The 23,561-nt window shown below is 56.1% G+C and overlaps 1 protein-coding gene across 3 annotated transcripts in view; it reads right to left on the bottom strand.

The window, feature by feature from the left end:
* Window positions 1–23,561, bottom strand: part of ATP2A3 (ATPase sarcoplasmic/endoplasmic reticulum Ca2+ transporting 3) — a 59,333-nt gene that overhangs the window by 9,565 nt on the left and 26,207 nt on the right. For 2 of the 3 annotated variants that reach the window (XM_072882317.1, XM_072882320.1), the window contains exons 6-20: window positions 21,523–21,603; window positions 20,403–20,488; window positions 19,397–19,861; window positions 13,018–13,106; window positions 10,244–10,346; window positions 9,872–10,003; window positions 7,392–7,517; window positions 6,077–6,295; window positions 5,260–5,595; window positions 4,947–5,167; window positions 4,003–4,205; window positions 3,806–3,891; window positions 3,049–3,182; window positions 2,512–2,629; window positions 1,754–1,871 (exon numbers count right to left, since the gene is read on the bottom strand). In XM_072882317.1, the coding sequence (XP_072738418.1) occupies window positions 1,754–1,871; window positions 2,512–2,629; window positions 3,049–3,182; window positions 3,806–3,891; window positions 4,003–4,205; window positions 4,947–5,167; window positions 5,260–5,595; window positions 6,077–6,295; window positions 7,392–7,517; window positions 9,872–10,003; window positions 10,244–10,346; window positions 13,018–13,106; window positions 19,397–19,861; window positions 20,403–20,488; window positions 21,523–21,603 (2,517 nt within the window). Of the gene's footprint in view, window positions 1–1,744; window positions 1,872–2,511; window positions 2,630–3,048; window positions 3,183–3,805; window positions 3,892–4,002; window positions 4,206–4,946; window positions 5,168–5,259; window positions 5,596–6,076; window positions 6,296–7,391; window positions 7,518–9,871; window positions 10,004–10,243; window positions 10,347–13,017; window positions 13,107–19,396; window positions 19,862–20,402; window positions 20,489–21,522; window positions 21,604–23,561 lie in introns of all 3 variants that reach the window. The other variant, XM_072882319.1, reaches the window with a different exon arrangement.

Below are 23,561 nucleotides of genomic sequence, written 5' to 3'. Positions count from 1 at the left end.
CCGGCATGCTGGGAGCATGGGAGGAGGAAACACTCTGAGCTGGGACTCGAAAGGATCGTACGCCTGCCAGAAACCCCACAGTGCTCGGAGCTGCGCTGGCAGAGCCGAAGAAGTGCCCTTCCTCCAACAGCACCGAGTTTTTATAGAGAAATGCAAAGTGTGGGAGAAAGACAGACTCATCCCCAGATCACAGATGGTGAAGTGAAGACCAAGGGCATGCACGGGATGCAACAGCCAGGAATTAAATCAGCTCTCCTACGCCCCAGCCCAGTGCCGTGCCATAAAATTGCTGCTACAGGCTTGTAATCATACGATAAAACAGACCGGGGTGATGCAAAGCACCTATCCGTCTGTTGAGAGATGCAACAATTAAATAAAAATACCCTAGAAGCAATTTCTATCTGGTCTGTAACAATAGGAGCCCCTGCGCCTCTGTTTCTCAGCAGAGGCTTTGCTGAGCAATCGCTGTGGTTATGCATCAGCTCGCCGCAGAAAGGAAAGCTGATGGGAGCACCCCCACTGCACCGGGATCCAGCGATGGGGAGCACAACCAGTTTGTGATTGTTTCCTGCTTGCAATCATTTCCCATCCCGTATTTCCAGCTTTTTGTATGGTTCTGCTCCCTGAGAAACCAAACAGAGCTGTTACGATGCCCCAGATCCCTCCCTGCCAGGGCTGGACGGACCTGCCTTCAGCCCTGAAAGGCAAGAGTGGCTTTGCACAGTTTTCCTGGGTCATTATTAAAGGGTGAAGGTAAAAGGAGGGGTTTGCTAGGATGCTGGTTGCCTAAGGGGGAAAAAGGCTTGAGCAAGGTGATGCTGCGGAAGGACCTCCAGTCCCCACGCTCAGGTTGCTCATCTGCCCCCCAGTGCCACCACGTTTTCCTCAGGCAAGGACGATGTCTCTCCTGCCCTTCGTCTCTCCTGCCCTTCTTCTCCCTGCTATCACTGTCGGGGCAAACACACCCTAAAAAATGAGTAAAAATCTGTTTTCCTGGAGAGGGACCAGCCCTGCGGCAGGCACAGCACCGCTCAGCAGCCACGGCCCCACAGCCACTGCCAGGAAAACTTGCAGGTTCAACTCAGCACCGAGATATCACCCACAGCAACATCTTTTGCAGGAAACAAAATAAAAGATGGTATCATCTCTTTGGAGGGCTGCCTAAACAAGTCGTGATTTACAGCACACAGCCCAGGAGCACATGGGAACCCCTGCCCGGGGTCACAGGAGCTGCTTCTCCTCCGCGTGTGCCACGGGATGGATCCTGAGAGGTGCTGGCCGGGGCAATCCGATCATAACCAGTTTATAAGACGTTCAGTTCTAGTTTGATCTTAACATAGAGGTAACAAACACAAGATAAGGACGGCCATAGAGGGGTGGAAGATTGAGGGAAAAAGGAAGGATTCCTGCTAGCAACCAGGATTTGATTTGTTTTGCTTTATAAGAGAAGGGATCCAGTGTCCAGAGGTTCGAGAGGAGCTGGATAAACACACGTGGCAGATGTATCTAGTGCTCCAGCTCCTAAGCAAGTATTTCAAGCAGACGTAAGTACCAACTGCTCTGCCTGGCTTGGCACCTGGGAAGGAAGGGGGTAGGAGAAAAAGTCCCTTTTTCATAGCAAAGGTGCATGAACATGCAGGGGCAGACACCACGCGAGCAGAGGAGGCGAGCGAGGTGTCCGCAAAGCCACCACGAACCCCAAGCGAAGTGCCACGGAGCAAACGTAACTCAATGTGGTGCAGACCATGCTCACCATCCAGGTGGTTGCGGGAAAGGTACTTGAGTCCTTCGTCCAGCAGGATAACGGGCAGGGAGATTTTCATTACAACCACCCACTGCGGCCAGCTCAGGGGGGTTACCTGGAAGATGAGCTGCAAGGCGGAAAGGATCGGACACGTCAATAGGGAAGGAGGTGGGATTTTTTTGTTTGTTTTAAAGGTCAGGTTGTTGTATGGCATGGGTTGAGAGAGGGTCATCCCAGGTACAAGTAGGGAGGATCCAGACAGCCCAAAGAACAGGATTTCTTCAAGGTCTGTCATGATCCCAACGTGGCTCTTGGCCAAGGTCAGTTAAAAACAACGTCCTTCACCTCTCCTGCAGATGAGGTAAGTGAGGCACAAGCTAGGAATGTATGTCCTCACAGGCACTTAGCAGGGGACAACGGACATAACCTCCTGGGGACAGCGACCCGCTTCATCTTAAGCACTCTTGGGCATCAACCAAGTCGTCACCAGCCTTGGACTGCAAAGGGAGGCAATGCCTCCAAAAGGAGCTGAGATATCCATACCCCTTTGCGTTGCCTCTAAGGAGAGCTTCTGACTTAAGTAAAGGCTCATTGGGCAGGGTGACTCCTGGTCCCCATGTTGGTTCAACTCACAGGACCTGGTTCTGAGGGCGCACGCTGGGGACAACCATCCCAGAAGCTTCCAGACCCAAAGATTGCTCCAGGGGATGTCCTCACCCACAGGAGGAGCCCCTGGGCTGCGCACGGAGGTGGCAGAAGGCACTCACAGGCATGGGCTTGACGTAGAGGATGAGGAAGTGCAGAGCCATGGACATGACGATGGCCCCCAGCAGCCAGATGTTGAGCCACGGTGGCATCCGCAGCAGCGACTGGTTCTCAGAGAGACTGCAAAAGCGAGAGGACAGCGTTAGCCCCAAAAACCCCTGCTCCCCACGCCTGCCCAAGCTGGGGGTTCCCACTCGTCTCCAAGGTGCAGGGCCGTAGGTGCTATAGCCCTTCTCTTCCAGATGGTTTAGTTTCAGGCTTTGCCGTGATTTGGATCTGGACACCCATCTCAACGCAATCAGCCACGCATGGATTAGGACCGGTCGTTAACAGGGCCAAACTGCTAACGGATGTGGATCCAGTCCTTCCTCCACCACTATCGGCAGCAGCACACTGGCTTGGAGGAGCTTATTTATGGCGTCCCCCTGCAAGGACGCTCCAAATGGCTCTGCTGAGTCAAAGCAAAGCCCTCAGCTCAACGGATGCTTGCAAAATCAGTCACATGGAGAGCATATGGAGCAATCCTGCGGCCACCCTACCTGTTCAGAGCGTTGCACATTTCGATTGTCACCAGCACGGACAGAGCCATCGTGGTTGGGTATCGGGACTCAAAGATCTCACAGTTGATCCCTTCAAAGATGGGGTTGTCCTCAGTGCATCTCATGAAGTTCCTCTGTCGGCACAGCAAACCGCTGGTAAATACACGGCAGAGCAGCAGTGTAGGAAAGGCAGGAAAGAGGAGGAAGAGGTCGACTGGTTGGGGGCACGTGGTGAACCTTGATTATCAGGGGTGCTATTAAATATCCCACAGTTCAGAGAACCGATACAACTGTCTAACGTGACCCAGCTTCTGCTGCGGTTGGGGCTTTGGGCAGTTGCGACTGGATAGTGGCTTAGAGATGTTCACGTGCAGTTAATAAGGTGTTTGAGCACACACGCGTCTCCATCAAGAATACGTCTTCCATTGCACGTGACATTGGGGTGCGATGGCACCCGCTTTCCCATCACCTTGTTCAGACCTACAGTAATGTAAAAATCGATCCCTTTCAATGTGGGATCAGGTACAGGAGCTACTTTCAGCTGCTTTGGATCAAGCTGATTGCAGGCAGAAGCAAGGCTAGAAACATGAGCCCGAGGGAGAGAATTTGCTTTTCTTTTTAAATTAATGTCTTCTCCACCAGTAATTTGGGAATGCTACAGTAACCACAGAAGAAAGGTAGAGGGAAGACCCCAATGCCTGAATCCATGCCCTCAGCCACCTGCTCAACACGTCGGCCCGTTCCCCTCCCAACTCACCAGCTGATGGAAGGAGACCTGCGGTCCCTCGGCGTCATACAAGAACCACCAGGTCGCTGCACCCACTGTGGCCAGGCCCACGTACACTGCGGCCAAGAGAGACACCCTTAACCCCAGCACTAGGCAAGGGGCCCCCCACCCCATGGCACGCCATGCCCATCCTCATCCTCTGCCCGCTGGTGCCTGCGGGGGCTCACCTCCGATGGCCAGATAGCGGAAGAAGAGCCAGCCGCTGATAAGGGGCTCCTTGGGGTTGCGGGGCAGCTTGTCCATGATGTCCAGGTCAGGGGGGTTGAAGCCCAGTGCGGTGGCCGGCAGCCCATCTGTCACCAGGTTCACCCACAGCAGCTGCACGGGGATGAGGGCCTCAGGCAAGCCCAGGATGGCCGTCAGGAAGATGCTGCAGGGAAAAACCCAGAGATGCCGAATTAGATGAGTTTTGGGGCAGCCAGAGAAAGTGTCTGTGTCGTGCAAGGGGAGAGCGAGCAGGCACCTGGGATCCAAATACCCCAAACTGAATTCACCCAAAGTCCTGCAGATGAACCCGCAGCCCCTGAGTCAGGAACCTGAAGTCCAGGACTGAATTTTGCAGCTAAAATTTGTTCCTGTTGCTATTACAATTTGCTTTGCAGTTGAAACCCAACCATTGACATCCCCACGGCCACGTGGGTTCTCATTCCCAGCACAAACACCCCTGCTGAAACGCAAGGGCAAAGGACGCCCAAGTGATCCCCAGGCTGTGCCCGTGTTGCTGAGGACAGCACTGATTTACCGGGAGGGATGGGCAGGGGACAAGGACAGGGACAGGGAGAGCTGCCCAGGACCTGATGCAAAGTGCATTGGTGCGATCTGGTGACAACAGCCTGTGCACAAATATCGGCACCCCTCTTAGACGCTGGCATGGGCTTAAACAGGCAACGCATTAACAGCTCCTGGGGGCTGGTGTGTTTATAAAACCACAAAAGAAAAATCCCCCTATCCCTGGGGGACAACGCAGAGCTGTTCGGTTTGGTACCCGGGGTTACAATTTTGGGCACCACATGCTGCCAGGGGCAGGGGACACGACCAGGTCACCTGCCCCAGGGGACGCATCCCTACCACTGCTCCCCGCTGCGTGGTGCCCGGTGCGGGGGGCTCTCACCAAACGACCTCCCCGACGTTGGAGGAGATGAGATAGCGGATGAACTGCTTCATGTTGTTGTAAATGGCCCTGCCCTCCTCGACGGCCGACACAATGGTGGAGAAGTTGTCATCGGAGAGCACCATCTCGGCGGCCGACTTGGCGACGGCTGTGCCTGACCCCATGGCGATGCCAATCTCGGCTTTCTTCAGGGCTGGGGCATCATTGACGCCGTCGCCTGTCTGCACGAAGCCGTGATTAATGGGGTGCAAGGGACTGGGCTGGGTGGAGAGGAGGGGACCGAGGGGTGGTGGGGCGTCCCCAGGGGACTCACCATGGCTGTGATCTCGTGGAAGGACTGGAGGTACTCGACAATACGGGACTTGTGTGCTGGCTCCACGCGGGCGAAGCATCGGGCATCACGGCACGCCTGCCGCTGCGCCTCGGGGGGCAGCTCGTCGAACTCCCGGCCCGTGTAGGCTTTGCCGGCCACATCCTCGGTCTCCAAGAAGATGCCGATCCTGCGGCAGATGGCCACCGCCGTGCCCTTGTTGTCGCCGGTGATCATGATGACACGGATGCCAGCCTTGCGGCACATCTCGATGGAGGAGGTGACCTCCTTGCGGGGCGGGTCCAGCATCCCCACGCAGCCCACGAAGGTCAGGTTGTTCTGGGGAGGGACAGACCCAGACCCACATTAACCCTGGGGACGCAGTCGCTTCCCTCTGCGCTGTGAAACCACCCTGGGCACAGGGATTTCCCTGGGAGGAAACTTTCAGGAGGTTTCCTACCAAGGGCCCCGTGGATGCACCCTATAGCCCCAAAGCAATGGGATGTTCCCATCCCCTCTGCTGCTCCTCACACCTTTCCACTTTGCTTCCCTCCTCTCTGTCCCTCTTGGTGGTCCCTGGACCCCTCTTGGCGGCCACCCCATAGGGATGGATGCACGGTGGGATGGGGCTGCTGGCCTCAGGACCGGCCCCACTGCATGCAGCTCTGCACCAGGGTTTGCAGAGGAGGAGCTGAACCATTGCACTGCCCAGTGGCCGCAGAGAAACCAGAGAGAAAATACTGCTAAGGCAGCTGGAAGTGGGTGGAAAAACTTTGAGAATAAGGAAAAAAGCTCCTGGAGAAAGCCCCCAGTGCCGTACCTCATAGTGGATGAAGGTGGCAGAGTCGTGCAGCTGCATGGTCTCCCTGCGGACGGGCGCATCGTGGGTGGCCAGGGCCAGGCAGCGCAGCGTGTCGATGCCCATGCCCCAGTCCCGGATCCTGCCCAGGATCTTCTCCCGCACCGGGGCCGTCAGCGGGACCCTGGCGGTGCCCACACGGACGTGGGTGCAGCGCTCGATCACGCTTTCCGGGGCGCCCTGGAGAGGAGTGGAGGGCTTAGGGGCTGGAATGAACCTGGAGGATGCGCATCTCTTGCCAGCACTGAAGGAAGTGCCAGAAGGAGGGAAGGAAGGCACCAAGTTTGGGCAAAGGAGAAGGCAATCTCCCCAAAACTCCCGCACGCACATCCCGGCACGGCGGCTCAGCGCGCTAGATGGCAGCCTCCGACCGAGCGCGCGGGGACCGTGGCCGGGAAGGACGAACCCGCGTCAGGTCACCAGCGAGCAGGATCTGCTCTGCAGCGGATCCGTCTGACTCCTGCAAAACCCCGAGGTCTGGCCGAGATGCTCCCGCACCACAGATCCCCTCTCAGACCTAAAGGGGACCAGGGCTGTAAATCTCTGCTGAAAACGTGCGCTGCCTGCGGGATGCTCAGCGAATGCTTGCGATGCCTTTGCGATTCAGGAAAACACGTCCTTTAGCATCGCAGCATCTCACCCCATCCCTTCTGACCTTACAAAGGACACCTGACATTGCTTTTTAATATAAAACTTGCAATCCTTCTATTGCTCCTCTTAAAAAAGCTCGCCCAGGACCGGCAGGGCCACAGATGCCTTGGCTCTGGAGGGTCCCGACCTGACCCGGAGGACAGAGTTCACCCACCCCGAAGATCTCCCAGGGGGAACAACAATATACAAATCCTCTCAGAGTCAGCAGGGGGAAATTCCTGCCGCATCTCTTCTCTTGGGAAGAAAATGCCCTTTAAAAGACCGTTTTATTTCTGGTTACAGTGGAAAGCTGGACATCACCCTTTGGGCATCACTGGTGTCCAGCGGGTCCAAGCCTTTAATAAAGGCAAGTGCCCAAGTTTTGCACAGGGGTAGCTCTCCCCTGGCCTCAGCACCAGCACACTCAGCGCCTTTTCCTCCTTCTGAATCATTTTACCTCCTCCTTTTCCTATCAATACTGCAAAGACTCGCCTCCTCCCTGACCACACCAGTCTACCTGCTGGCGACAGCTAAGGGAGGAGACAGACTGCAAAGCATCACTCCCGGCTGCCATAAGGGCCAAATCCTGCTGGGGTGTGCACGGGGAAGGAGGATCCAGCAGGGTGCTGAGGACCTTCTCCCCTACCTTGACGAACATCTTGCTGCCGGCGGAGTTGTGGCCAGGGCCGGTGGGTGTGCAGTACACTGACATGGACTTGCGGTCGCGGGAGAACTCCAGGGTGCACTCCTTCCTCATCAGCTGCTTGATCACCTGCGGGGACAGCGCGGGGCTGAGCCGGGACATGACAGGGAGACAGCTGCCGGTGCTCTCCGCCTTGGCTAACAGCCCTGCCGAGCCGGCACAGCACCGTGATGGGAGGAGAAAGGCAACCACAGGAGCCAGGAGGGATGGGACAGGGCAAAAAGCAGAAGGAGCTTCCCCTATGCAATTTTTCGGGAGAATTTTAACCCCTCTAACTACACCATTGCTGCACAGCCCACAGCACGTGCCAGACCTTTATTTTATTGACCCCACATGGGATGCCAAACAGCTGCTGTAGCCTAAGATAAAGCCCCGTTTGCCAGAGAGGTGGGGGAGACTTTCCCCCCGCATTGGCCTCCAGCTGTGCTGCAGAATGGGGAATTGCACCCCCTCGTTCCAGTTGAGGGGTTTGCCCTGACCCTGCACCCACGTGGGTCAGTGGGAGTGGGAGCACCAGCATCACTCCAGGCCAGATTGCTTCCCATCAAATTAACCAGCTCTGCAGCTGAGACTAATTAGGCTCATTTCAGGACAGGCTGATCACCCTGAGGACTGCCAGCTAAGCAGTAACAATCATTCACTCAAACGGTACCTGCAGATTTGCAGGGCGAGGACAGAGCAGGGGCTGTCCCAGCCATGGACCCATGGGCACAGGCAGTGCCCACAGACAGGCTCCTGCACCCCAGCACCCCCCAAAACCCCACCACAACCCAGGCTCTGTTACTGCTACTGGTTAATTACTCAAGGAGCCAAACGCCCAGCGAGGCAGCAGCCAGTCCTCCCCAGAGCAGTCCCCCTCTTGCGCATCCACATCAGCATCGTGGCAGCTGAGCCCGGCTCCTGGGAGGACACATCTTGTCCCAAAAAAGCCGTTTCATGAGCAGGGCATCTGGGGCCGAGCCACAGTATTTTCCAGAGAGAGCAGCGGGGACGTTGGTGCCCACCTTGCTCTGCATGGCTCAACTGCTGACGTGATTATTATTTTTTGTTGCCAGGAGGGTGTTGCTTGCAATGGGGGCACAAGCAGCTTTTTGCACAGGACTTTTCCAGCAACTTAAATCTAAATAAATCTGTGAAGGGGGCAAAAGAAAAGAAAACTTCTTTTGGGGTAAAACCTTGCAAGTTCAAAGTTAAAAGGATTCTCCGACTGCAGCGAACCTGTGAGCAGGAGCTGGGGAGGTGGAGAGATGTGCAAAGGGGATTTGCCCACGCAAAACACGGGCACTGTCTGTGGATACACCAGGCAAACACCAAGTGACTCTCGGAGGCCAAACAGGGTACAAGTGCGGTGGCTACACGTAGGTGGGAAGTTTTGTGCCTGCAAGAGCAGTGCTGTCCCCGCTGGGCATTGCACGCTCAGCGCAGCAGCAAGGACACCTGGGAGCAGCCAGCCGCTGTGGAAACCCCAAAATCCCACCAGAGATTTCAAAGCACAGAGCCACTGAGAGCAAAATCAAGAAGCAGTGAAGAAACCCCAGCAGGAAACTCCAAGGAAGGGTTTTTTGTCCTGCCCAAACACAAGAGTAAGGAGAGAAGCACCAGTGACCGAACCCAGCTTGGCATCGGAGTGGAAGGGCAGCGAGAGGCACGCGTAACGAAGCAGCTGCCGGACTGATGTACAGCTGGGAAATTCCATCTCCCTTATCAGAAAGGAGTCAGGGGATTTATTATGACCTGCTTGGAACCATCTGGGGAAAAAATGCCAGAACGGAGAGGAACAGAGTGCCTTTCCTTCAAGCGAGCAAAGACATTATAAGATCTGACAGCATGATACCAAAGCCGAGGAAATCCAGACATGAAATGAAGTGTATTTTCATCAGGAGGACAGGGAGACACTAGAGAGCTGGAGTAGGGGAATAGCCAGCACGGGATATTTTCACATCAAACATAGAAGTTTCCAAAGGGCAAGCCTTGTTCAGGCAGGCATGGCTGTGGGGAATGGGGTTTAGTTCATGCTATGGAGGACGGCTGCTCGGTGCAAACCGGGCACCTAAAGATTTGCTGCAGAGCCACAAAACTCCAAACCTCCTCCTCTGCAGCCGGAGCTCTGGCCATCACCGAGGCGGGTCTCTCCCAGCTGAGCAGGGACTGGGCTGAGTAGGAGCCTCAGGGATCACCCGCTCCAAAGCTCTATGCAGACCCAGGTTGGTCCCCACGGCCCCGGCATCAGCCCCCCCAGGGCCATTGCGCTATCTGCTCCAAAACCAGCTCAGCCCCCTGCAAGCCAGGAAATTGCATCCTTGTGGCAGATCAGTCCCCTAGATTATTGCAAGTGGTTATTGCTCAAATAACAGTCGTCCCAAAGCCCTCCTCTCCCTCCTGTCCCCCGGCACCGGAGCTCACAGGGGCCTCCCCCCACTCACCGAATTGCAGGCGTTGGCTCGCTCCACCTTGGAGAGTTTGCTGGTGTCAGTGTTGAAGACGTTCATCTTCTCCACCAGGCACGTCAGGGCTGTTTCAGTGGCTTCCCCCACCTTCTCGTAGACTTTTTTGGACTAGAGGAGAGAAAAAAAAAAAGGAGCTTAAGCTTTAGAGCACATCCCCTACCTGCTACTCTGACCAAGGCTGCTGTCACCCACTGCACCGTCCCAGGGCTCCCAGGGCATCGACCTGGGATGGGCTGAAGCCAGGGCAGGGGATCCCAAGGGACAAACCTCTGCTGCAAAGGGGCCCGCCGCAAAGGGAAGAGCATCGCCGGTGCCCCCCCACCGCCCCAGCCCCGGTGGCCCCCGCACCTCATTGTAGTCCAGCGAGGAGTCGTTGCAGAGGGCGCAGATGGTGGCCAGCTCCACCAGCCCGTCGTACTGCCCGCACTGCACCGGCTGCTCGTCCTTCAGGCTGCGGGGAGAAAACAACCCCCAAAGCCTTACACTTCGCCAGGTTACACGTTCAAATAATACTTAGCTTCTCCTATATATTCCTTGTAAAATTTTCTGAAAAGAGGGAGAAGGAGCCCAGTTAAAGCCCCGGGCTTGGCAATGAACACTTGGGTTTGCATTCCGTGCTTTGCCAAATGGGGCAGGACTAGTTGCAAATAAAATGTCACAGGAAGCAAATAAACTCTGGAAGTGCCCCAGAATAAAGGGGGCTGCAGAGGAGCTCTCAAAAGAGCATTGGCCCTGAAAGCAGGGGCTGTCAAAAGGCTGATGATGAAGATGATGGATGAGAAAAGGGGTAAAGAAATTCAAGTTAATGTTCACTCCCCCGGGGGTTTCCAGTTGCTGGGGATCCAGAGGAGCTGTAGGACTGGCAGCAAGTCCCTTCTCCTCCCCATGATGCTGCTTCGTGCTCCGAAGAGCCAAAGGGCACCCAAGGGAGTGTTGAAGAGCGGCAGACAAATTTAACAACTGCACTGCTGTGGCTGTTTCTAAGCAAACGGCGAACTGTGGCCTTTGCTTCCTAAATAGCAGCTCTTTGCTACATAAAGGAGCAGAAACGTTGCTGGAAAGGAGCAGCCCTGAACACCCCAGTCACGCCGGACACTGCTTCTTGCCCAGTGGCAGAAGTGGCAGCGGTGGTTTTCAGGGGAAATAAAAAATTATCCCGGCTCCAGGAGAGGTAACTGCAGGTTAGAGCTGTATAAACCCAGCCGCTCATCCGCTTGCTGGAAAAATAATTTGTCAGGCATTTATTAGGATCAGTTTATTCCACTGCTGGTTCCCAATGGAAAGAACACTTTGGAGCCCTTGTTACAGCTCAGGAGCGGAAAACAGGGAGCAGCCAAGAAAATCTGAAAAATCTGTTTGCTGAGGGACAAAAAGCCACGCCGGGCTGAGAGCGGGCAGGGGAGAGCTGCTGCCTCCTGCCCAGAGGATGCTGCCCAGCCCCGGGCTCACGGGCAGGGGGAAGGCAGCGGGTGGAGGAGGGAGCCTGCAGACACTCTGGGCTGGGTTTTGATGTTTGGGAAGGTGGAAATACCAGGGATGGCTTTTGCAGCGTGTGATCCCCTGCATATTGCTGGGAAGGGATGGGGGGCAAGAGCCCATCGTCGGCTGTCCCTGCACGGAGCCGGGCAAGACTCGTGTGCGGGGAAAAGCATCAGCAAAGGTGCTGCTGGCTGGGTGCTGTGCGGGGATGCGAGCAAGCCCAAGGTCAAGCACGTAAGATCCCCCACGCCGAGGCCAGGCTAAAGCAAAACAAGCGTTTCAGTCCCACCAGCCCTGGGGCAATGGGGGGGTTTCTCTCCGTGACACCTCAGCGAGCCCTTGCACCCCCCTCGATGCGCAATGCAAGCACAGGGCTGAAGCAAAACTCAAAAGCAACACGAATTGTTGCAGACCAACGCGGAGCCTCCCTGCAGGCAGTCCCCAGAGGAGAGGGGACACTGAGCTTCAGAGGTTAGCAGACACAAGTTCAGCCCCTCAGTCCTCCTCATTTAATTGAAACGCACTGATTGATACCAGCTTATGACCTGACTCACTTTTTAATGGAGATTCCTAGCCAAGGATCAAATTGGCTCTATAAATATCCATGAAATTAAGTCTGAGGCTGTGATGAATTATAGTTGCTCCACAGATGAGCAGAAGGGACCATGGTGAAGAACGTGCCCGGGATCACACAGCAAAGCAAAGGGGAGTGGAGAGTGCTCCAACCACCAGCTGAGCTTCTCATCTTCTCCCTTCCCAGACTTTCCCCACACCGGGGAGCATCACCTCCATTCAAAGGAGGGGGGATAAACAAACACAACAGCAGAAAACCCCATGTGTGTAATAACGCACCAGGGAAAAGCCCCTGGCTTCCACTCCCCGCCCTCGGCTGCAGCTCAGCAAAGCCCATGGCTCCCCCAAAACATGTCCCGACATCAGTAGGATCGTGCCCCAGGCACGGCAGCCATCTCGGCCGTCCCTGCCAAGGACACGGGCCTCGCTGAGCGCTTTCCTGACGGGGTTTGTAGCCATTAACAAGTCCCTCCGCAAATCGTCGGTGGCATGGCTCCCGGACAAGCTGCTGGTCCCGGGTCCTGCTTGGGGTGGGGGCAACAGTTGCCGGCCAATACCGAAAACGCGCAGGCTTCAGAAATTTGTAGAGCGAGCACGTACTGCGAAAAGCCTCGTTCATCACTATTCCCACACTTGCCATCTTCCCCGGTTCAAAGCGGGCTCATTTTATTGGGATTGCTAACGAAGGGAGAGGCGAGTGCATGGGAGCCCCTTTGCTGAGCAGCGGGAGGGCGGCAGGCAGAGCCGGGTGCATGCCCCCTGCATCGTGTCAGGCAGGAGCCGACAACAAGGGACGGTGAAACAATTGCCCTGGCTCTCACCGAAAGCGAAGGGCAGCCACCCAACACTTGCAAGCCCAGCGTGGCCAAAAACCAGTGCCTAGAGGGTATCTCCATAGGCAGGGTTCAGCGTGGCTGCAACCCACCACAGAAAACTCTCCGTTCTCCCCGGCTCGCGGGGCGAGCCTGGGGTCCCCCAGCAACGGCCACGAGCTCGACCCTCCCCCCGACGGTGCTGCCAGCCCAGGGCCACCCCGTGTCACCCGCGAAGCGGAGGGGACTCGCACTCACATCTGTCCCTCGGGGGCGTAGGTGGAGCCGGTGATGCTGAACTCGTGCAGGCTGCACTGAGCACCCTCCACCTTCTCCATAATGAACATCTGCAAGGGGGAAAGATGGAGACAGAGCATTAGGCATCGATTTTTTGGTACAACCCACGTGCCCAGCCTGGAGAGCCACCACCGGTACCATCCCAGCGCCGGGCTCAGCCCCCTCCCTGGTCACCCACCGCTCCTGGCCATCCCCGAATCCTTCCAGCTCTCCCCTGCCTTTTTCACATTCGCCTCCTCCAGCTCCTTTTTTCCATCGGAGAGGAGCGATGCCGAGCCAGTTCCTAAGAAGGTGCCTGTGTTTCTCTTGGAGCAGAGAAGGAGCCGGGTCCGGGTTTCCACTCCTGCCCCAGCTGCCCTGGAAAGCCTCCGCAGGGCAGGATCTGACCAGCCAGGAGCTGCGGGAAGGTGCTGCCCCTGCCACCCTTTTCCAGCCAGAGCTCTCGGCCACCAGCTCGCCTTGCACGTTACTGGGATCACAGCTCAGCTCCGGGCACCGGCAGCTCAGTAATAAAGCCCCGAGAAGCCTTAAAAGTCCCACACGCTCTATTTTTAGTGATATTTGCCTTTCAAACTCCTTCCAGTTTCTCTCTTGCTGCTATAGTGAGAGCAACAAAACCAAAAATACAGTAAAAATCCCCCTTCTCCCCAAGCTCTCCCAATCCCCCCTTGCACAGCCCACCCTTCGGGGCACCTCCAGCGGGAGCAAGAGCAGTGCCTGACCCCAGCTGGGGCGACAGTTCAGCGACGCTTGTTTCTGCTTAATTGTTATTTATGACCCACACTGCAGCCAAAAAATAACATAATAAATAAATAAAATTGGTTTGATGAATGCATTTCCCCAGCCGCAATTGCCTGCGGGGAGCAGCCAGGAGGGAGGAGGGCTGCAGGAAAGCGATGCTCCTCAGCAACACCAGCCTGCTCGGCAGCTCCAGAAAGCGGGTGCGGGGCATGTGTCCCCCTCCACCCCGTCGCAAATAATTTATTTTCCTTCTTTATTTTCCTCTGTTCATTTGAGATGTTCGCCAGGAGAAATCGGGAAGCATCGCTCAGCACCAGAGATGCAACGGCTCTGGGTACCATCCGCTTCTCTCCCCTCCGCGCTTCCTCCAGCAACTAACAGAGGTTAATTTGCTATTATTATTAATTATTGTTAATAATACAAGGACACCCCACCAGTGCAGCCATGTTGGCTGGTGAGTGCGAGACCTCCCCATGCAGCCCGGTATCCCCGGGTGCAAGCTTAGGGCCAAGCCGAGGAAAAAAGGTCAAGCTCGGGGAAGCATGTTTATGGCAGGCTTAGCACTGGGACACCTTGGCGGGTTTTCTCACCTCCGTATTTTACAGGTTTGGGCAAATCAAAGCAGGAGGTTGAAAGCGTATCCCTCCTATGGAAATACTTCTGAGCCCAAAGCAACCCTCCCGCAGCCCCACAGCTTCATAGCTATTTGCAGATACCCCGTTTGCTGGGCTGTTGCCCTCAGCTCCTTTCCCAGAGCCCATCCTCGAGGCCCCTGAGCAACCCTGAAGGGTTTCAAAGCAGATCACAAGCCAAAGGGTTGCCGAAGAGACTCAGGACGTCCCAGGCCCTCCGCCGAGGCACTGAGCTCCTCTGGCAGGAGCTGACAACACTAACGCATGAAGGACCTCGATAAAGAGAGCCAAAACACATCGCCTCTCCTTCGGCGACTGAATTGCCCCGAGATGACGGGCTCCAGGAATGGAGGTGAAGTGTGGCTGAAATTTCCCAAAGCGGAGGCTTCTGCAACACCAAAAGGGCCCTTCGAAGGGTGAGCCTCCTTCATCTCTTTTTGAGATGTCCAAGGCCATTGGCCTTCCAGAGAGCCAAAATCTCCTGGTCTCTTCAGAAAATGGACTCCTGCGCTCAGAAATGCCGACTGGACTCCTGTTTATTAAAAAATCTGAAAGCATCCACCCTAGGCACCGGTGGTTTTGCCTGATACGGGCCTGTTTGTTTTCAAACGCTCACGGCCACAAAACAATTACTACTTTCACAATAGCAACTTTCTTATTAGAAACGGAAAAAGAAAAATCATTCCAGGCCCTTTATTTTTCCATGCCTATTTAAATAGGTGCTGCGTAACCCACAGCAACCAGAGGTTATATCAAATTTCCTGCCTGCTCCTGGCTTGCGTGACTGGCAGAGGGAGGGGGTGGCCAGGGGATTGCAAAGGTGTTTGCAGGTTTTTGGCAGGATGCTTCAGCAGATTTCCAGGCTGAAAAGGGGGCAGGTTTGCAGGCAGCAGACACAGTCCAGAGGAAATAGCTGTGTCTTAATCCGTAAAGAGGATAGGTAAGGTTCCCATCGCAAAAATAATATAAATAATAACAGGAGCAATAGAAGGAGGCGGCAAAGCTGCGCGCCGCAGCTCGGCTGGGCGGTTTGGGGAGGCTGCCGAAGAAAGATGCTCGCAGAGTGGCTGCCCGAGCTCTTGCACTGCCATGGTGAACCCCAGCTCCAGCATCCAGCGAGGGGAACGCAGCCAGCACCCCCAGGGCTTCCCCCTGCTCACCCCCCTGCCCTGAACCCTTCTAAACCCACGCCAGCGATTTGGGGGTTTAACGCAACAGAGAGATGGAAAGAAAAACGTTCCTACGTGCTTATGAGGAACGCACCCTGCTCCTCCTGTCCCGCAGACCTTGCCTGGCCCCGGCGCTGTATCGCAGGTATTTTTAGAAAGCGAAGGGCACTTGCAGCTGCACCGTCCCCGCAGCAGCACGGGGCATCTGGTGCAGGCTCACGGGGAGGAGAGACGTGAAGGATACGTCTCCGCATTTCTGTATTTTCTCATCAAAAGAGCTACTCATCAAAAGGCAGACAAGATAGGATTGCTGTCTGGAATAGTAAGAGGCTGTAATCATCAGTCATTTACCCATCAATCAGCCCACGGATCAGCACCATTTTCCTCCTCCGCTGGAAGCCGCCCTGGCCGACAGGCACCCACCGGCAACTGCCACAGCCGGCGGCTCGGCCACAGCCCCTGGGAAACCCCCAGGAAGGTCTCCCATTAATTAGTGACTGGTTTAGACAAACAAAACCGCTGAATCACGGCACAGTGTCCTGGAGATTAAAAAGCAAACAGTGCCCGCACAGCTCCTGGGCAGCTGCACCAGAGACGGGAGTTTCCGCATCCAGGCTCTGCTACAAGGTTTATTGAAAATAAACCCCGTTCTGCTGTTGTTCCCCAAAACACCAGCCTTCTGGGAGGCAGCCAAACACCACCAGCCACCTCCTTCTCCCGGACACGGGGTATCAGCATCTCCCCCCTCCAGCCCCGTCCTGCTCTGCCCCACGCAGCAGCAGCCCCGAGCCCGCACAGCCACACTCCCATCTCCGCTTTGGGTCCTGACTTTCAAATGCCACCCTCATGCTCCTGGAAAATTAAGTTACGGTGCATAAAAGGGTGCTGCAACTTTTAGGCGACTGATTTAAATGTGCAAGAGCAGAGCTGCAAGGCCTCTCTGCCCCCTTCTCCCCCCTGCCAGACCCCCATCACTCCCACCTGCACCATTATTTAATGGTTGGGAGAAGGCTGTCCCTGGTTGCTCCGCACCCTGGGCTGGGTGAGATGGGGGTCTCGGAGACCCCCGGTTGACCATAAGGTGAGCAACACAAATCACAGGTTTAATCTGATTTACCGAGTGGGTTTGTGCCTTTACTGCATTACTGCAGAGCTGTAACCTCTGGCAGACTCGAGGCCAGAGCAAAAGCACCAAAGCTTCAGCCACCCCAGATGGACGAGGCCCCCGGCACAAAGCCCTTCAGGGGACACTTAACCCCCAGAGGCATTTGGGGGGGCACCGCTTCGCCCATACCGACTGCATGGCATCCGTATGCACCCTGCCGAGCTGGCTCAGCCGGCACCCTGGCCACTAGTCCTGGGTGCCAAGCGAGACCCGGAGCTGGTGGCGCAGCCCTTAAAAAACAGCTAAGTGTTTTAAAACAGACTCGAAGCCTTCCAAGAGTCACTTTACAGCTCTACAGACCTGACGCCGGCAGCGAGACGTAAAGGCCAAGCACCGCTCGGCAGCATACCCTGTGGCCGAGCAGCTGCGCTCACTCAAATTAAATGTGTGCGTTAATTAAATCACACTCAATTAATACATTTTTCCAGGTTATCGATAGGCTTCCACGGCTTTTGCACCCCCGTAGCTCAGCCGGCTGCTCGGTGCAGGCACGTCCAGGACACGCCAAAGGCCGCCCAGCGCAAATATTTACCCACCCGCCGCTCGGCAGAGCTGCCGGCAGCCTCTGTACTGCCTGCGTCAATGCGGGAATCCCTGTCCGTTAAACATTAACAGCTGTGTCTGTGTGTCCTGAGGCCAGCCTGGCTCTCGGTATCACGCCCTGGGAGTCAGGATTCAGCCAAGTGAATAACATGGATATCGGAAGGGGGTTGCGGGGAGACGGGGTGGAGGATACATGGAATTTTGGATTGCCTTTTTTTTTTTTCTTCAAATGTGCTGCTTTGCAAATTTTAACTTGGGCCAAGTTAGGGCTGATTGAAGCTAAAAACCTCGTGAGTGCTGCTGCCCCGCTCCGTCCCCTCCTGCCCGCTCCCTGTCCCAGCATCGCTAATCCTGCCTCTCCCCGCCGCACCGCACTGCGGGGGACGGTGGCACTTGGGCCCTAGTTCAAGGAGCAGATCCTCCCGTAGGAAGCGGTTTGGGGAAGGCGTGATCACGTCCTACCTCTCCCGCTGCAGTCTGCAGAGCTAAAGAGACCCCGAACGCTGGGGTCACCCTTTACTCCCTTCCCTGCAACCCGGGGTAGAGAATCGGCCGAGTCCTGTGGCCGGGCTGGGGGCGGCACGCACCGCTCTGAGCTCCACACTGCTGCAGCCCACCGGTGTGGATGTGCTTTGGCCACTTTGTCCCAACAGCCCGAAAATGAAAACCCCAAAATTGAGGAGGTAGGAACAAAGTGGCCATTGTCCCAGCATGAAAATCAGCCCATAAAAATAACCCCTGGTTTTCATATGAAAGAGGCGTGAGCACGTGCCTGGGGATACCCAGCTGATAAGCAGGAGGCACTGCCCCATCCTGGCAGAGCCGCATTTCTGGCACCCTCCCGCACCATCACCATGGGCTCAGCACCAGAAACCGGAGGGATGGCAAACGCCACACGAGCCGGCCATGACCCCACAGCCCCAGGGCAGGACGTGCTGGTGTCCCCTGGGCTGCTTTTTGGGAAGGGCTGGCGAGAACCATCTCTTCACGCAAGATGTGGGCAGCTTGGTCACTGCCTTGTTCCAGCCGCGTCTCATTTTAAATCATTTACAGGGCAGAAATATCAGACGTTTCCAGTCATCTGTATTTTGTGCTGAGCAAACCAGTGGCCAAAGCCTGTGGCCAGCCTGCAGCACGGTCACGGCTTCCCGCCACGCTACCCAAGTGTCAGAGAGGAGGGACGGTGGCCAGGTCCATTTTTCCCCACAGCAACATATTTTCCAAGGTTCTCCTATAAAACCAACATGCCAAGGCCATGAAAAAAAGCTTTCCTGAGACTTGAGGATTAATGGGGAAACTGAGAAGCACTCGGATGGTCCAGGCGTTCCTAACAAGTCACCTCACCGTATGGCCAGGCACGTGGGAGCAAAGCTCTTCGGTAGACCAGGAGCTTTCAACCTCTTTGCCAAACCACCCCAGGGCTCCCTCCGTCAGAAGTGCTTTTTGGTCTGAGCCCAGCTGCACACAACTGCGGACTGCAGACCTTCTGCCAGGCGAGGACGGGTAACTGAAGCACCGTTTCACCAGGTCACGGGCATCTTCTCTTAACCCCTGGATTTCTGCATGAGTGCATCATGGCCAGCGAGACCCACACGCTGCGCTGACCCTCCAAGTTTTGGGCTCACAGGTCCAGGCTTTGTAATTTTGCGTGGGCCAGGGTTTCTCATTGGTTTGGTTAAAAACAGGGGGAAATGGGCAAAAGAGCAGAGGAGGCTTACTGCATTGGCTTCTCCAGGAGCTCTATTTCAACACCACATCCCAGCAGGAAGAAATGCTCTCTGGAGAGGCAGCCCTGAAATAAGTCTGCAACACAGCACCTCCAGACTGGTGTGCTCATAAAAGTGAGTTTTCTCATTACAACCATGCCAAGAGAAGCCATAAACCTTATTGACCCTGGTCAGGCAGAGAGGAAGCTCAGGGCTTCCTACAAACCATCTTCCGTGCTCACCTTCCAATTCCTAATATGAAACGAGTCTGGTGAGGACAGCAAAGCCCATCACCCCAGCATGGGGATGGAGCAATGCAGAGTGCTCGGGGCTTACAGAGCATCCCCCCTGCACCCCAAAACCCAAAAGGCCCCTGGCACTCACCCGGCAGACAGACATCTGGTTGGTGGTGAGGGTGCCGGTCTTGTCGGAGCAGATGACGGAGGTGCAGCCCAGGGTTTCCACCGAGGGCAGGCTCCGGACAATGGCGTTCTTCTTCGCCATGCGGCGTGTGCCCAGCGCCAGGCAGGTGGTGATGACGGCCGGGAGGCCCTCAGGAATGGCGGCCACTGCCAGCGCCACCGAAATCTTGAAATAGTAGATGGCTCCCCGAAACCAGGAGCCACCGTGGACGGGGTCGCTGAAGTGGCTGACGTTGATGACCCAGACGGCGATGCACACCAGGAAGATCACTTTGGAGAGCTGCTGGCTGAACTCGTCCAGCTTCTGCTGCAAGGGGGTCTTCTCGGGCTCGGTCTCCGCCATCTGGTTTCGGATCTTCCCGATCTCAGTGTACACCCCTGTTGCAATGACGATCCCTACGGCCTTCCCAGCTGCGATGTTGGTGCCCTGGGAGGGAAGAAAGGGGCCAGAGTGGATACATGGGAGGAAACCTCTCAGCTTGAGTGGGGAAACGGGTCGCTTGTTGTGAAAGGAGAACATGAGATCTTGGTTAAGGGGAAAATGAGACATTCTGGGATTTTATATAAATACACCCTAAAGCAGCAGGAAACCCCTGCCTGAGAGCTCTCTTGCCCCTCAAGGACTTGGCTTCTTCCTAAGAGGAGCATGAGCAAGGCGGAAACCCAAACTCGCAACAGCTCCACAAACCTTCTCCCTGACCATAATGCATCCTACTTGATGGAAAACTCACTGAGATCACCCAAGGCATTTAAGGGCGTCACGTGCCACAGCCCAAATGAAATCCCGTGGAAGCAGGTTCTCATTTTTACGGATTTGTGGCTGTTTTTATGGATTCGGGTCTTTCTCATGCAGGCATTTACTGCTCCCTGCTCAGAGACCTCCTGTATCCATCAGCCTCTTCACTTGGTGGCTCTTTGCAAAACCACGGGGGGGGGGGGCGGGGACAGGACAGGCTTAAGGGACTTACGGAGAAAAGCATGTTCTTCTTGTCCTGGTTGACAGCCCGGGGGTCAGGGATGGGGTCAGCATGTTTGATCACCGACACAGACTCCCCTGCCGAGACAAGAGGGGGGAGGTGAACCACCCACGTTTCCACCAGCGTTGAGCCTCTGCTCAATGCTGCTATGAGCCTGCATCACAAACCCCACGGCTTTTGAAAGCAGCACTTTGCCACCAAACCATCAAAACAGCCATCGTGGGGATGTCAGAGCCGGGCCAAGGCACTCTGAAGATGAGGGCTGCAGAAAAACGACCTGTGCAGATGGCGAGCGGCCATGAGCTCCGGTACAGCCCATAGGGATGGGGCCAAATCCCCGTGCCAGGGAGCCCACTGGCTGCAGCGCAGGTTTGCACGGTCAGATGGGGTTCATAGGGCAGCACAACAGGAAAGGTGCCCTTCTGCTGAAGGTTTCTATTTTGTCCTTTGCAGATTTGCCCTTTTGCTGCATCTCCTTTTGCCCTTGGAGAACTAAGTTAATGCAAAGCCACTTTTCAAGGAGACTGGGATCCTTCCCCGTGTTCTTAACATTTTTTTCTGATTGCTTTTCCTTCCCTGCCGCCATCTCCTAACCCGATGCCTTTACAAAATCATGCACGAGAGCTGAAATACTGGAAGCCCTTTTTGTTAGCTGATCATTCACTGGCCTTCCCTGACAGCAGAGAGAGAGAATTTTTGAAATATGATAGATTATCAGCTTTAAGGGCTTTTCCAGTGCTTAAAAAAAAGCCCCAAATATTGTCACCTCTCCCTGAAGGCCCGAGCACCAGCCGTCATCGTGCGACGGCTGCATGGGGGGAGCGTGGGCAGGGACTGAGCACCCCTTGTGAAACTCCACGCGTCGCACAGGAAAGCCCCATGCTTTGCACTTTGCAGGAGGGGTACCCAAGCACCGGGCACGTCTCACCTATGCCATGACTTTTAGATGATGCTGGGACCTCCCCACGTCCTCAGTCTCATTCTCCCACCCGTTTCCCACCCCGGCAAAGCACTTAGCCCGGTGTCAGCCCCAAACTTTGGCTTGGGGCAGATGGCAGAGGGAAAGCTCTGCCTTCAGCAGCTGCCTCTGCCCCACCACGCCTGCACGCACCTGTGAGGATGGACTGGTCGACCCGCAGGGTGGTGGACCGGATTTCGATGATCCGGATGTCTGCCGGCACCTTGTCGCCAACTACAAGGGCAAGAGTAAAGCAGCTCCGTCAGGCGGGACCGGCAGCGCCCGCCGCCCCGGGGAAGGGGGACGGCAAACCCTGAACGCGCCAGCACAGCCGGGCTCTGCCCCAAGGCATGGGGCCACCGGTTTGCACCTCCGTTCCTGCTGTCTCCCCTTGTTTTCTATTTCAACTGCCCGGTCTCCAGGGCAGGGACCGGCTTTGGCTGAGAATCACCACGTCCCTGTGCGGTGCAGGCACACGGCAGCACCCAGCCTGCAGCAACGAGGGGTCCAGCCCGTGGAAAACCAGGGTCCTGCCCCGGGAGGCCTCCTTTCTGCATTTAAAGCTTAATTTTGTGTGTCTATAATTTATAAGTCAAAAAAAGAAAGCTGGAAAGAGGCGCCATCAGTTGCAATCAGACATCGGGCAGCACAGTGATGGGACCTTGAGGAATTTCTAATTTTAGGGGATTACCTTGCACAAAAGCAGCCAGCCCGGGGAGCGGGCAGCAGCGCCAAGGCTGAGGGGTTACTCGTGCCGTGCCAGGCACGCTCCACCCTCTCCCATGGACTGACCGCATGTTTCAAGCATCACCTCCCTGTGCAAAATTCGGCGGGACTGAGCACTGCCCCGGCCCGGCTGCACATGGATGCTGCCATGCTGGTTCGAGCCAGGTTCACCAGCGAGCGGGCAGGAGGACAGGTATCTTTTCTCTTCTTTTTGGAGCAGAGCTGCTGCAGTTAGAGGCGCAGGCCCGCGGTCCTCAGGGCAGCAAGCATCACACCCTCTGCCCTCCAGCCAAACCCCGGCACGGCCCTGCCTGCTGCCCTGCATTGCCTGCCCCGCCACGTCCCCATCTCTCCTCTTCCCTGCAAAACCCCCGCAGCACCCCCATCCTGCCTCTTCCCTGCAAAAACCCCAAAACATGGCCGTTTTGGAGCAGCCCAAGCCTCCCAATGCCATTCTTAACCCCATTTCAGGGCTCCGTGGACTGACTGGAAGCTGTTGACACTGGAAGACCTTTTGTGGCCAAGACAAACAGCCGTCCATGGGTCTCCTGGCACAGCGGTTACGGGTGAAAGCAGCCCCACCAACTGACAGCCATTGATCACCACCCACCGAGGCGTGTGTGCTTCCTTAAAAAAAACATTTAAAGCTGCTTTTCCCGCTGGGTTTCTTCCTCCTGCTCTCTTATCAGCTGGATGCAACCGCGCTTCGGAAATACTGAGGCAGAGCGCGCCCTGGTTCCCAGCGCCTTACATCACGTTACACAACACTGCCGGCTTGGCCGCTAACGATCGTCTCAAATCCCAGACTTTAACGAGCGCTTCCTCCCGGGGCTCATAAACCCCTCTCCTGAGCGCAGCGGGAGGGGGCTGGCACCTCTCCACCGCTCAGCCATTTATTCCAGCTGCAGATGTGAGGGCTCTTGGATGCAGCGTGCAACATCTGCTGTCCGGACAGACCTGCCCCGCTCACCATCGCACCCTTTTTTTGGGGGGCTGAGCTGGGGGGGTACTAAGCACAGGGACTCACAGAGCCCCCCCAGATGTTTCCCTCAGACTTTGCAGCTGCTTGAGGGAGCCGGAGCACCTTAAAGGGAGTGAAGAGTTCCTCTTCCCCCCTGGGAAAGGCAGGGAGGGTTTGCGAACATCAGCTCAACCTGCAGATGAAAGATCTGTTGCCAGCATCCAGAGACAGCGTCGCGCCCTGGTGCCGTGGGGGTCGATAGTGCGATAGCAACCCAGGAGACTCGCAGGGCGTGGGACAGACGTCCTGTACGGACCCGACAGCCGATAGCCAGCTATTAAGCATGCGCCGATCGCCCAAGCACTGCAAGTCTCCCCCGTGCTGAAAGGCAAGGGAAAAGAGAGGAAAATGGGAGGCAACGCTGCCCGAGCAAAGCAGGAGCGGGCAGGTGGTGCAGGAGCTGACGGAGCTCCCTGGGCCGTGCCCTGCCCGTGCGTCCTGGGCA

Source organism: Ciconia boyciana, chromosome 17, assembly GCF_034638445.1.
Source record: "Ciconia boyciana chromosome 17, ASM3463844v1, whole genome shotgun sequence".
NCBI classification, from domain to species: Eukaryota; Metazoa; Chordata; class Aves; order Ciconiiformes; family Ciconiidae; genus Ciconia; species Ciconia boyciana.
Note: the sequence above shows the minus strand (reverse complement) of the source record. Positions and strands in the feature narration are given on the sequence as shown.